We start from the raw sequence: 13,687 nt of genomic DNA, 5'->3' as shown, positions 1-13,687 counted from the left end.
GGGCCGCACTTCCTCCTCCCCATCGACTGGCCTCCCTCTCCCTCCCCTTCCCCTTCCCAACTTATTCTACACTGCCTCCTCCCCTAGTTTGGCCTGATTCGGTTTAGTCCCACGGTTTCGTTCGGGCTGGCAGTTACCACCACCTCCTCCTCACCTGCCCTCGGACTCAAAGGAGTTAGCCAGAGCTGCCACATAAACCCGAACCTGTGTGTATATATCGTATCCTCAGCTGCTCCCGCCCCCCCCCCCCAGCTGCACCCACACCCACACCCACCTGCACCCACCTGCACCAGGCACTCGCCGTGCTGCTGCAGCAGCGCCAGGTACTGTTCGTCGTGCCACAGCACGTCCAGCCCGCGCTTGAAGGACTCCAGCCGCCGCCGCACGCAGCAGGCCGCGCTGGCAGTCAGGAGGGGTGGGGCGGGGAGGGGAGGGGATGGGGTTATAAAGGGAGCGGCGTCAGAAGTTCCACCCTCGACCCCCACGCCCATCCACACCACACGGGCGATACTCAGTTGGGTTGGACATGAACTCCCCCCTTTGACTTGTGACACTTCACACTTGTGATTGTTCCCCATCAACGAACACACACACCACACACCACATATCACACACACACACACACACACGTCCCCCCGCTTTTTGCGGGTAAGTATGACTACCGGGGTCGACGCGGCTACAAGACCGTAAGTAACACCGGCGCGCCGTCTGGGCGGGCTTCGTTTTGTTGTTTTTTTCAACACACCTCCCCCCCTCCCCACACACACCTCCCCCCCTACGCCCACACACCTGTGGAACAGGAACATGAGCGGCAGCGGGCTTCGCGGCATCTCGTGCAGTGTGGTGCACACTGTCGCCAGCCGGTCCATCAGCAGCGACAGGCACTCCAGCGTGGCCGCCGCCAGCATGGCCTGTGCGTGTGCGTGCGTGTGGCTAGGTTGGCGAGAGTGGTTCGGTGGTTGGCTGGTGGGTTTGGGGGGTTAGGTGGGTTGGGTGGTGGGTTAGGTGGTTGGGTGCTGGGTGGTGGGGGTGTTAGGTTGGCGGGTTTGGCTGGTTAGGTGGGTTGGGTGGGTTGGGTGTTTGATGGTGCGGGTGGTTGAGGTGGTTGGTCCGCAACATGAAAACGCCAGGCGTGGCCCTGGCGTGCTCGACATCATCCCACCCAACCCCCAGACTGCTACACACACAGCGACACGCGATGGCGCACAAGCCGCATCAACCACCGCCGCCTCCGCCGCCGCCACCTCGCCTCCCGGGCCGCGCACCTGCACCGTCTCCGGGTACTGCCCCAGGCAGCTCAGCAGCCACGCCACAAACTCCAGCACCCGCTGCGACACCACATCCACAAACTCCGGCGCGTCCTTGTCAGCATCCGTGCCGCCGCCGCCGCCGCCGTCCTCCTCCTCCTCCTGCGCGCCGCCGCCGGCGGCGCCGCCGCCGCCGCCGCCGCCGCCGCCCGCCGCCTCCGGCAGCGCCACCACCACCTCCACGGATCCCGTGCCGCCAGCCCCCACTGGCAAGGTCGCGGCGCTGTCTGCCGGTGAGCCGGCGTCGGCGGCCGGGCTGGCGGCGCCGCCGCCCTTGAGCGGCGTCTCACCGGCGGCGGCGGCGGCGGCGGCGGCGGACACGCCGGGTGCAGGCGCGCGCGCGCCGCCAGGCGTGGCGGCGCCGCCGCCACTGGTGGCGCCGGAGGCGCCGCCCGAGCTCTGAGCCTTGCTGTCAACGCCCGTGGACACGCCTGACAGGGAGGAGGCTCGGGAGTAGAGCTGCCGCATCATGGCGGTCGCGAGCGGTGGCTGCGGCTTGCGAGACTTGGTGCCGTGCGGAGAGGCGGGCGCGGCGCCGCCGTCGCTGGCGGCGGGCGAGGAGCCGGCGCCGCTGGCGGGCGTGCCCGGGCTGCACGGGCCGGCAGAGCCGGCGCCGCCGGCGGTGGAGAGGGCGGCGGCCTGGGCGGTGGAGAGCGCCGCCGCCACGGAGCCACCCGCGGCCTTGATCTGGGCCTGTGGTGGCGGTGCGAGGCACAGGATTATCGAACACCGTGACTCTTGCCGCCGTACTGCCGTATAAAACACAAAACGTAATCATGTCGTACTACCGTACTACCGTACGGCCCACTGTGCTAGCACGTGCTGTCGTACGTGCCGTACCTGCACATAGTCCAGGTCGGACAGCTCCATGAACTCGGCCTTGGGCCAGGCGTCGTGGCTGACCAGCACCGGGTAGGGCGCGGCGCGGCCCGAGTCGGCGGCCAGGCAGGCCTGAGGGGGGTGGGGGGCGGTTGCAAAGATTGGTGGGCGATTGCAAATACCAGCCCAAAACAAAGTAAACCCAACCAGCGCAGGAGGGGAGTGGGGGTCGGTGATTGTTACGGTGTAGTCGTTTCTTGCGTTTCATCGTAAGGTATCCCCCTAGCCCTAGCATCAATCTCCAGGCTACTTCATGCAGCAGCTTGCAACAATGCAACCCCCTTCCCCCTCTCCCCCCCTCCCCCCCTGCCGCCGCCTGCCCGCTCCCTCGTACCTGCACGGCGCTCATGAGGCTGTGTGTGATGAAGTTGCGCAGTGCGGGCCGCATGTCGCGCACCACCGCCGACACCTCTTCGTGGAGGATGGCCAGGTAGGCGGCGGCGCTGTGCGGGAGTGCGGGAGACAAGAGGGGTTACATTCATGATTGGGGAGAAAGGAACGGTGTATGGAGTGATGTAATCACAGGCGTGAACTGAAGGGAGTGGGGAAAGCGGCTGAGGGGAAGGGGCAAGCGTGGTGGGAAGGAGGGGAGAAGGGGAGGGGCAGGAGCACAGACACACTACACAGACACGCCCCCGCAACCCCGCAACCCCCCGCGTGCCACCGAGCCCGGGCGGCGACATTTACCGCAGGCGCCACTCCCCCACCTCCCCCACCTCCCCCGCCTCAGCCCCCATGCCATAAGTATTATCACTTGCAACTAACGCCTCTACCTGTGCTCTGCTCGTTTTAGTTGGTTTGGTTTAGTTTGGGCTAATGTTTACACCCCCCCCCCCGACCCGTCGGCACTTCATATTTGATACACACCATCCCATGGATGGCTACCCCCCCGAACCCCACCTGTATGCCGGCACGGAGGGCAGCGTGGGCTCCGTCACCGGCACTGCGCGCCCGTCGGGGTCCTTGTCCTGGCGGCGGGCGGGGTGGCGCAGCACTGAGCCGCACAGGATGTCGCCAAAGCCCTTCTCAAAGGCGGCCACGTCCCTGCGCGTGTGGGATGCGGGGGAGGTTTTTTTTGTGTGTGTGTGTGTGTGTGTGTGTGTGTGTGTGTGTGTGTGTGTGTGTGTTTGTGTGTGTGTGTGTGTGCCACTCCGCAACCCCCCCCTAGTCATCCCCTCCTCAGCGTGATCCTCAGCCCCTCAGCCTCCCCGTTCCACCCGCTTGCCTCGTTTCCTACTGGGGAAGCTGTAAACAGCCCCCCACTTTCCCCCGTATGCTTTAGTATGGGATGGTATCTACAACCCCCCCCCCCTGTGCCTTAGTTCATACAAACCGTTCGCATGAATGGCCCCCCCCCCACACACACGCGCCACCCACTTGAACAGGTACATGATGAACCCCAGCGCGTTGCGCGCCTGCTCCAGCGCACTCTCGCTGTCGTCCGCACCGCCGCCCTCATCATCCTCACCGCCTCCTCCACCTCCACCTCCACCTCCACCTCCACCTCCACCGCCTGCTCCTCCGCCTCCGCCTCCGCCTCCTCCTAGCGGCCCCCAGGTGCTGACCAGGTCGTCGGAGGCGGGGCCGAAGCCGGCACCGCCCTGGGCCACAGCCCGAGCGCGCGCCTCGCGACGTCGCCGATCGTCGCTGAGGTGGTTTGAACGTGTTTTTGGCGTGGGGATTACATTAAGACTTGCTACAAAATGAAGCGGAGGGGTGGAGTTGATTGGTTTGTTTGGCTCGCCTTCCGCTTACTCATCACCGCCGCCACCATTTCAATACTCACGCCTGAACCCCTGCCTTGGTTCTTACAAAAACCCTCCCCCCCCTCTCCCCTCCCCCCGGCCACGCTCTCCTCCTCGCTCTATTGCATTGGGTTTGGTTTAGTTTGGGCTGGTATCTACAACTCCCCCTCTCCCCTCCTCCCCCCCTCACCGGCTCTGCAGCAGTGTGCGGTACTGCTTGCTGCCGGCTGCGCGCTCGTCCACCAGCGCACTCACGGCGCCGCGCGGCTCGTTGGCGGCGGACAGAGCCGACTGGATGGCCTGGGGAGGAGAGGGGGAAGGGGGGGGGGGGGCGGGGGCGAATGTGATTGTGCGTGTGAAGTTGGCGTGTGAAGTTGGCGTGCATTATGCAGGTAAGCCAGTTTAGCATGCGCCCCGTCAATGAAACAATAGCACGTAGCGGCCGCACAACGCATCAGCAGTTTCCTTGTCACACGCACCAGCCGCACTGCCTCGGCGAAGGGCTTGGCGTACAGGGTGCGGATGACCCAGTCGGGGATGCGCTCCGGCAGCTCCATCAGGCAGGGCACCTGCGGGCGGGACGGGGCGGTGGGCGGGGCGGGGCGGGGCGGGACGGGGCGGTGGGCGGGGCGGGGCGGGGCGGGAGGGGCAAGCGGGAGGGGCAGGCAGGGTGTGTGGGCGTGTGGCTGAGAGCGGGCTTACCAGTCTGCCTCTACGTGCACCTCCGGCTCTACCGCGTACCGCCGCAACCCGGCCCCCACCACCCACACTCCAGCCCACCCCCCGTTAGTCTGGGCTAGTATTTACCCCAGCCCACCCCACCCCACCCCCACCCACACACACCCACACACACACACACATACATACACACACACGCACCCCACCTGCTGTGTGGCGTGGAACAGCAGCTTCTGCCCCACCAGCTGCAGGTAGGTGAACGGCATGATGTTCAGCTTGTACGTCGCGAAGTCGTACTCCAGATAGTGGTACGACACAGCCGGGCCGTTGGCGGCGGCGGCGGCCGCGGCGGCGGGTGGCGGCGCGGCGGCGCCGTCTCCGCCGGCGGCGGCGCTGGCGCGATGGGCAGAGGCGGTGGCTGCGCCGCCGCCTGCCGTGGCGGCTGCGGCTGCTGCGGCCCTGGCCTGTTCCTGCTCCTCGAGTGTGTCCTGTTGAGGTGGAGGGGGTTGCAGGGGTTGCAATTCTTGCAAGATGTTGGAGAAAGCGGTACAGGTGCACAGAAGGCGGGGGCGGATGGGGGTTGCAGGGGTGGGAGGTGTGAGTATCACAGCCGGGCCCTCACCGGGTCCAAAAGTCACTCCCGCCCCTCTGCCCCACGGCCCCGCCCCTCTGCCTCCCACCTCCCCCACCTGCCCCCTTATCGCTTGCAACTGTCACCTCTGCCTTTGATCCGCTAGTTTCGCTTGGTTTGGTTTAGTTTGGGCTGGTATTTACACCCCCCCCATCCCCCACCCACCCCCCGTACCTGTCGCTGCTCCAGCAGCTCCTTGAGCCAGCGGTCCATGGTCTTCTGCAGCTCCATGAAGCGACCCGGGTACGAATCCGGCGTCCAGCGCTTCACCACAATCTCCGCACTGCAGGTCGAGCAACAGCAAGGAGCAGGCGCAGGGGCGGCAGCGGCCGCACGGTCAGCAGCAATAGGCGCAGCAGGAGCGGGAAGATTCAGGGGATGGGAGGGGACGGGAATCATGAGACACTTTGGAATGCCGGCCGGGCCACTTGGGGCGCCGCCCCCCCCCCCAACCACTCGCCCACCCAACCAGCCGCCCAGCCCCCCCTAACTCACACTGCGCCGTCCGCGCCGTGCTTCCTCAGCCGCCCCACCCGTCTCGCCGCCTCTGGGTCGGGCAGCGCCAGTCCGTGCATGAAGGCGTCGGTGATGCGCGCCCAGGCCTCGCCGGGGTCGGCGGCGGTGTGGAACAGAGACACCAGGTAGTGCCGCGTGTCGGCCTGGAGGGGTGGTGGTGGTGGTGGGGTGGGGGGGGTGAGGGGTGAGGGGTGAGGTGGTGGGTTTGGAGCAATGGGAGTAAGGTGCAACACAGCAGGGTGGGGGCTTGGGGCTGGGGAGGGCTATATGCCCGAGGTTGGGAGGTTGGGAAGTTGCTAGAGCAAGTCCTGCGCCCTCATACCTCATCAAACACCTCCCCCCAGTCCCCCCCTCCCAAGTCCCCCTCCCCCCACTCCCTCCACCCCCCCCTCCCCCCTCCCCCCTCCCCCTCCCCCCACTCCCCCAGCCCCCCTCCCCCCCCCACTCCCCCAGCCCCCTCCCCCCAGCCCCCCTTCCCCCAGTCCCCCTCCTTCCCTCCCCCTCCGTCCCCCCGCATCACCATGAGCTGCTCCTGGCAGTACATCTTGTACCACAACATGTCGTCCCGCTGCGGCAGGCTGTCCAGCGCCACCGCATCCCCCAGCAGCAGGTGGTGCAGCCCGATGGGGCTCACGTCCACGTGCAGCGCCCGCAGGTCCATCTGGGAGTCAAACGCCACGTCCACGCGGCTCTTCTGTAAGGGTGGTAGGGTGGGGTGGGGTGGGGTGGGGTGGAGGGTGGGTGGCTAGGGAGGGGGTTGAGGGGTTGCAAAGCTGGTACAGAGAAGTGCAGCGAGGTAGACAGCGGGGGTGGGGTGGTGGGTGGTGGAGGGGGAGAGGGCGGTGACACACACACACTCACAAACACACACACACACACACACACACACTCACACAGTCTGCGCGTCCGCTATCTCGTGTTTTCTAACACACACATATATACACACACACACACACACACACGCGCGCGCGCGCACACGCCACGCACATGCAGTTCTGCCTCCGCGTCCATCGCATCCGCCCGGTCCACCACCAGATCCAGGTGCGCCGGCTTGCCGCCGCCGCCGCCGCCGCCCGCCGCCGCCGCAGACAGCGGCCGCCGGCTGCCGCCGCCGCCGCCGCCGCCGGCTCCGATGGTGCCGCGGGAGGAGCGCTGCCCCGGGTGTGAGAGGCCGCCGGCGCCGTGTGTGCTGGGCTCGGCTCCAGGGATGGCGCACACCTCCCACTTGAGGGAGGGCACGTCGGTCTGCGGGCGGGTTGCCAGGCATGGCTGATTAGATGAGCGCGCCTTTCATCAACGCCGCAGCGGGGTGGGGAGTGCCTTCACCCTTAGTGGGGATTGTGTACAGCTGCCCCAACCCCTGCCCCTTGGCCTTGCCGTGCCCCGGCCCCGGCCCCGGCCCCGGCCCCGGCCCCGGCCCCGGCCCCGGCCCCGGCCCCGGCCGGTTGGCGCACCCAGCACAACCCCGCCTTTGCACCGCCCGCCTCCCGCCCGCCTCCTGCCCGCCCGCCCCAGACATACACGCCTGCCGGCGCCCCCTGCCCGCGCCACGTGTGTGACCCCTCTTCATGTCAGCTCGTCTCGCCTCGCCTCGTCAGCTGGCCCACACCCGCACACGTGCTGCCCACCGGCACGCACGCGTGACACTTCAGGTGTGCCCCAGGGGCCGCGGCACACCCCAAACGGCGCCGTGCTACACGCACCATCCACCATCCCCATCCTGTATACTACCTCCCGCACCGCCACACCGCCACACCGCCGTACGGCGCATCCCCATCGGAGAGCCTCACAGCCCTCTCGCCGTAACCAAACTCACACACGCTTCCCCCCCCCATCACGCCCCACGCCCCTCCCACCTGCAGGTACGGCCGCAGCTTGTTGATTCCGGCGCCTGTGCCGGCGCCCTTGCCGCCCGCGCCCGCTCCCACGCCCGCCCCCGCGCCAAAAATGCCCACATCCGCACCCGCGCCCGGCGCGGCGCCGGTGCCGAGTCGGTGGTCGCGTGCGACCGGCAGTGAGCGCGGCGTGAGGATTTGATTTGGGTTGGGTTCCCCCGAATCCAAAGAGGGGGGTTGCTCCACCAGCCGACCCAGAAGTGCCGACGCCTGCTCTATGGCCGCGCGCTCGCCAGGCGCCGGGGCCCCCCCGGCGATGCCGCCCTCGACAATGCCGGGAAGCCCGGCCGCGTCGCCGCTGCCCGCATACTGGCCCAGCAATGACTGCGAATGCAAGAATGGTTGTGGTATTGTGCGCATGTCAAGTGTGGAGTCAGGGGCTGGGTAAGTTGGTGTGGTAAGGGCTGCGTTAGTGTGTCCCCTCCCCACGCAATGCGTCGACATGCCGGGGAGCTGGCAGCCCGTCTTTCCCAGGCCCATGGGCGCAAAATGAACGGGTTGTAGGTTGCATAGCCATGGCAATAGCGATAAGGAGTAGCGCAAGAAGCGGGAGCGATCCACGAACTACAAAGTGAGTCCACTATAGAGTATAGACATGCCCGTTCGGCGGCTCGCGCTGACCCCTCGACCCCCCACCTTGATTTTATCTTGCAACTCCACTGCAGCCTTATTCAGGGCAGCATTGCTTGATCGCACGGACTCCTCGGTCACCCGGACCTCCTCGTCCGCGACAAGCGCAAGAGTCTTCCACATTATATGATAATACAATAGCTTAATACGAAGGAAGGGTTATCTACTGACCAGAATAGGTTCATATGGATGTTCTGACGAGGGGCTTCAACGCAACCATTTGAGCTATGCTAATCCATTTCACAGCCTTCAGCGCCTTCAATGAATAAATTACCACTGTTAGACAGTGCGATTCCTGAAATTCGGGACTTGGTCGCATGGGCTCTCTAGCTCCCTGTAGGAAAATGGGCACACGCTTTGTACCAAGAACCGTGTCATCATATGGAATGTATTGTTGAGCTAAAAGTCACATAAGAGGCTGAGGGCGGGCGGTACTTCTAGATGGCGTTCTGTGCAGAGCCGTTCTAGGTTTACAGCAAGGAGTACTGCTGTTACACAAACAATGGGAGACAGGTGAGCTGGTCTGCGATGAAGCCGGAACCGGTTGCGCGTGCACGGGAACATCCGCTCGGTTGCACCAAGTTTCTTGCACTAAACCCTCGCCTGCCGCGACCCGCTTTGTTCAGGGTGAATGACGTGTTGCGGGCCATGCAGCTGGCCCGAGCCAGGTCCCGCCAAGCCGCTGCGTCGGCTGCCAGCAACGCCACGGTGAGGATGCGTGGCAAATGGCTCCCCGCCAGACGATGGCGAGCCCCATGCGTAGTAAAAGCTGGCTGTGGGCATGAGTCGCAGGAATAAGGGGCTGTCCCGCGGTTGGGGCTGGGGTTGGGGTGTAGAGTGAGGGGTTGCTGAGCTGGGGTTCAGCTGCTGCTGCCTGCGTGCATGCGGGGCCTGTACGCACAGTGGCCCCCCAGAGCATTCAACCCCCCATGCGCACCTCGTGCCGTAGCCCAAGCGCTGACATGCTTCGCAAACACACACGCTTTCATGTCCACCTCCTCCGGCCCTCGTAACACGCAGCAACAGCAGTCGCGTGCTGCTGCAACGGGCCCGGCGGCGGCCGCGGAGGGGCACGGCAAGCGCCCGGCCGGTGCCGGCGCGGGCGTGGCAGCTGCGCGGCCAGTCGCCGCCCCAGCTCCGTCTGCAGCCGCAGGCACGGGACCCAAGCCTGTAACCGTAACAGCAGACGTCGTACAGTCAACCGCCGCCAGCTCCCAGCCGGAAGCGGCGTCGTCTGCAGTGGCGGGCGCAAAAGCAGCGGCAGCGGGGACGGCGGCGGCGGCGGCAGGGTCGGACGGGGGTAAGGGCGGGGGTGGCGGCGCGGTGGCAGCGACGGCGACGGAGGTTACACCGCAAGCCTCAACGCCGGCTCAGGGCTCGGCGCCGCTGCTGCCGGAGCCTGCGCCGCCCACCGGGGCGCCGGCTACCGGGCCCGCAGCGGCAGCCGCAACAGCTGCGAACGACGATGGCGGCGGGGCACGGGGCGATGTGGTGAATGCGGCGGCGCCAGCGGCGGATGTGATGCCGCCGCCGCATCAGCCCCAGCAGGAGCCGCAGCAGGAGCCCAAGCCGGACGCGAAGCAGGAGCCGAAGCAGGAGCCGAAGCAGCAGCCGGCGAGGAAAGCGAAGGGCTCCGCCGCGTCACCCGCGGGCAAGGGTGCGGGCAAGGGCGCGGGCAAGGGCGCAAGGGTGGGGGCGGCAGCCAAGGCTAAGTCAGAGCCCGAGGCCGATGCGGGTGCGCCAGCGGCAGTAGCGCCTGCACCCGCGCCCGCGCCCGCGCCCGCACCTGCACCTGCGCCTGCACCCGCACCTGAGCCTGCACCCGCGCCGGCAGCCGTGCCGTGTGCTGCGGTGCTGAAGCCGACTGCCCTCGCGGCCGCGCCCGACGGGCCGGTGGCGGCACCCGGCAGCCTGGAGCAGCAGGAGGGCGGTGCGGCGGCGGCAGAGGCGGCGGCGGCGGCGGTGGCTACGGCGACGGGTACGGCGACGGCGCCTGTTGCGGCGGCAAGTGGCGGCGGCGGCTCAGACACTGTTGCAGTTGGCGGCGGCGGTGGCGGCGGTGACGGGGTGGTGGATGTGGCCGCGGGCTTGCCCGAGCCGCCTCCGACGGCGGCGGTGGCACAGGCGGCGGCGGCGGCGGCGACACAGGCGGCGGCAGGTGCGGCGGTGGATGCAGGCGGCGGCATCGCTGCGCAGCCGCAGGAGCAGCCGCAGGAGGCGCCGCCGCCGCCGCAGCAGCTGCGGCAACCGCAGCAGCCGCAGCAGCCGCAGCAGCCGCAGCAGCCGCAGCAGCTGCAGCAGCTACAACAGCCGCAGCAGCCGCAGCAGCCGCAGGGGGCGCAGGGGGCAGGGCGGAAGCGGCCTGTGCCTGTGCGGGGGGAGCAGCAGGCGGGGCTGGGCGAGATGGAGGTGGAGGTGGAGGTGGAGGTGGAGGTGGCGGCAGCTGAGGCCGCGGGTGAGGCCGCGGGTGGGAGCGGCGCCTGGACCATGGGGGAGGGCTGTCCATGCAAGGCAGCAGGAGGGGGAGCGAGAGAGACGGGGCGGGGTTTGCCTGCTGTTGGTGGAAGGCGTGAATGAGCAGGTGCCACTCGCACTGCTGGTGAGCCCCGATGCAGGCCCTGCAAACCCTAGGACCGACCTGTTGCCCCTTTCACCCTGTCGCCCTGTCACCCTGTCACCCGCCCTGTCCTGTTCGCGCGTTGACTGTCCTCAAGTCTTCTTGTGTCCTGAAACGACAGACGTGCATGCCCACCCTCCAGGCCCACCCGCCAAGCGCCAGGCCGTGGCCGCAGCCGCCACACACGCGCCGCCGCGTCACCCGCAGCAGCAACAACATCAGCAGCCGCCGCCACCGGCGCCGCCCCATCCGGAGCAGCAGCAGCAGCAGCAGCAGCAGCCGCAGGCGACAGCGTCAGCCGCCGCGCCAGATCCCGCACCTGCGCCTGCGCCTACGGTTTCCCCGGCCACAGCCGCCTCTCCCGCCTCCCCTGCAGCAGCAGCCCCCACCGCCATCGCCGCCACCTCTCAGGCAGCGGCCGCCACCACCTCCCCACCCGCTGCCGCCGCCACTGCCGCCACCTCCCCGGCCGCCTCCCCAGCCGCCGCCACTGCCTCCCCGGCCGCCACTGCTCCAGCCGCCACTGCTCCAGCCGCCACTGCTCCAGCCGCCACTGCTCCAGCCGCCACTGCTCCAGCCGCCACTGCTCCAGCCGCCACTGCTCCAGCCGCCGCCACTGCCTCCCCGGCCGCCACTGCTCCAGCCGCCACTGCTCCAGCCGCCGCTGCTCCAGCCGCCACTGCTCCAGCCGCCACTGCTCCAGCCGCCACTGCTCCAGCCGCCACTGCTCCAGCCGCCGCTGCTCCAGCCGCTGCCGCCGCCGGCTCGCTGGCAGCCCAGGAGGCGGCGCTGCGGCGGCACCTGGGCGTGGTGGCGGGGCGGCTGAGGGAGGGGACCATGCCCGTCAGCAGGTGGGGGGGGGCTGGTGATTGGGGTGGGCTGGGGTAGGAACAGGGGGGAGGCTGGGAGTGGGGCTGGGGTTTGCAGATACCAGATACCAGATACCAGTCCAATCTAAACCGGGGGTGGGGTTGGGGCGGAGGCGTGCATTTCCCAGCAGGGAGCACCTAGGATGCGGTTCCAGGCATCGGCCGGGGAGGGGTAGTAGCCGTCAGACGGAGTGATTATATGACAAGTATGAAGTGCTGACGTCGAGTAGGAACAGCAAGAGGGGTACAGGCGCGGCGCGGCGCTGGGTTCCTGGTTACCTGCCTTGCGATAGACATCAGTTTCAGATCACAAGTCACAAACAAAAACCCCTCGCAGGCAGAGCAATGAGCTGCGCCCGCTGACGGATGCTGAGCGGTCCAAGTTCCAGGAAGCCGCCGCGAAGCTGGAGCGCCAGATCCACGCCCTGCAGCAGCAGCAGCAGGCACAACAGCAGGCACAGCAACCTAAGCAGGCGCAGCAGACGCAGCAGGCGCAGCAGGCGGCGGTGGCGCAGCCTCAGGCAGGGCCGCGCACTGTCAGCCCGGCGGCCGCGGCGGGCGGTGGGGCGGCGGGCGCAGCTACAGCGCCCGCCGGTGCTGCTGCTACTGCCGCTGCTGCTACTGCTGCCGCTGCAGGCGCCACCGGCCTGGCTGCAGTGATTGCTGCCCGCGGGGCGGTGGTATGGCAGGTGGGTTGGGAGGAAGCGGTTGGGGCAGGGAGAGGGCGGCGAGGCACACCATTTCTAGCAAGGGTTGCTGCGAAATGTGTGTGTTTGCATGCCGGCCTCGAGAAGTCAGCTCTCATGCAGCTGTCACGCCTGCTGCAGACGCCTAGCGCTGTGTCTTGCTGCTAACGCTGCGGCTTGCCTGCCCACCCCTGCACGCTCCGCATGTGTTCCCTGCAGGGTCCGGGTAGGCCCGCCATGACTACGGCCCCAGCCGCCAATGGCGGTGGCGGCGCCGCCGCACGGGCAGTCTCCGGGGCGGCGGCGGCGGCAGCGACGGCGGCGGCGGCCCCGAGCGGCGCCGGAGGTGGCGGCTCTGCGGCGCCGGCATTGCCCGTGGCGATACCGGCCAGCGGCCTGCTGCGCGCGGCGGCACAGGCAGCGGTGATACATGCAGCGGCGCAGGCGGCGGCGCGGCAGGCGGCGGCGGCGGCGGCGGCAGGGGCGGGCGGTGCAGTGGGCGTGGGCGCGCCCGGTCGTGGCGCGGGCGCCGTGGCCGACGCGGCGGGTGGCGGCAAAGGTGCGTGGCGGGGCGGATGGACAGCAGTGGTGCGGCTGCCCTCACACACACGCACACACACAACTGGCACACACGCCCCCCGCCTCTCCCCCCTCGTCCTGCTGTCAGGCCCGGAGCACCTGGCGGCGCTGCGGGCGGTGATCGAGAGCCTGTCCGCCACAGGCATGGAGGAGCTGGAGCCGCCGCCGGTGGGGGGCTTAGGGAAGGGGGGGTTTACAAGGATGTTTGGAAAAGCCGTACAGGATGCACTAAAGACTGCAGACGAAGTCGTTACCACATGAGTGGCCGTGCGGGCGGCCGCGCTCCAGCTCGTTGTCCCTCCGTAAAGCTGACACTACCCAGTTCAACTAAGAAAAACGTGGGCGCATCTTGTCTTGACTCCATATCAATGCAACCCCACCTCCCCTCCACCACCTCCCCACCACCTCGCCTCTCCCCACCCCACCTCCCGCAGAAGACGCTGCAGGTGACTGTGCTGCGCCACCAGCGCATGGCCCTGGCCTGGATGCTGCGGCGGGAGACGGGGCCGGAGCCGCGGGGCGGCATACTGGCAGACGACCAGGTGGGGTGGGGAGGGGGGGGCCGGTGGGGAGGAGGAGGAGGAGGAGGAGGGGAGGGGAGGAGGAGGGGAGGAGGGGAGGAGGGGAGGATGGGAGGAGGGAGGGGAGGAGGGGG

General features: G+C 68.1%; 2 protein-coding genes across 3 annotated transcripts in view; one reads left to right on the top strand and one right to left on the bottom strand.

Annotated features, from left to right (window-relative positions):
* CHLRE_01g046324v5 (uncharacterized protein) lies at positions 1–8,469 on the bottom strand. The gene is made up of 17 exons (XM_043058891.1): positions 8,288–8,469; positions 7,613–7,975; positions 6,744–7,001; positions 6,277–6,450; positions 5,736–5,899; positions 5,415–5,523; positions 4,816–5,097; positions 4,411–4,500; positions 4,122–4,231; positions 3,564–3,833; positions 3,087–3,230; positions 2,521–2,629; positions 2,148–2,258; positions 1,266–2,000; positions 790–911; positions 285–399; positions 1–204 (listed from the first exon to the last, which is right to left on the bottom strand). Exons 1-17 carry the CDS (start codon positions 8,402–8,404, stop codon positions 151–153), a joined length of 3,327 nt encoding a protein of 1,108 aa, XP_042928806.1. The 5' UTR covers positions 8,405–8,469; the 3' UTR covers positions 1–150.
* A 100-nt stretch (positions 8,470–8,569) lies between these two features.
* CHLRE_01g046237v5 (uncharacterized protein) overlaps positions 8,570–13,687 on the top strand; it is a 15,641-nt gene continuing 10,523 nt past the window's right edge. The window contains exons 1-8 of one of the 2 annotated variants that reach the window (XM_043058889.1): positions 8,570–8,794; positions 8,908–8,989; positions 9,302–10,736; positions 11,041–11,749; positions 12,105–12,456; positions 12,673–13,012; positions 13,121–13,200; positions 13,467–13,574. In XM_043058889.1, the coding sequence (XP_042928805.1) occupies positions 8,930–8,989; positions 9,302–10,736; positions 11,041–11,749; positions 12,105–12,456; positions 12,673–13,012; positions 13,121–13,200; positions 13,467–13,574 (3,084 nt within the window). In that variant the 5' untranslated portion in view covers positions 8,570–8,794; positions 8,908–8,929. Of the gene's footprint in view, positions 8,795–8,907; positions 8,990–9,301; positions 10,749–11,040; positions 11,750–12,104; positions 12,457–12,672; positions 13,013–13,120; positions 13,201–13,466; positions 13,575–13,687 lie in introns of both variants that reach the window. The other variant, XM_043058888.1, reaches the window with a different exon arrangement.

Source organism: Chlamydomonas reinhardtii, chromosome 1 (genome assembly GCF_000002595.2).
Source record: "Chlamydomonas reinhardtii strain CC-503 cw92 mt+ chromosome 1, whole genome shotgun sequence".
Taxonomy (NCBI): Eukaryota; Viridiplantae; Chlorophyta; class Chlorophyceae; order Chlamydomonadales; family Chlamydomonadaceae; genus Chlamydomonas; species Chlamydomonas reinhardtii.
The sequence above is the reverse complement of the archived record's forward strand: the minus strand, read 5'-3'. Positions and strand labels throughout refer to the sequence as shown.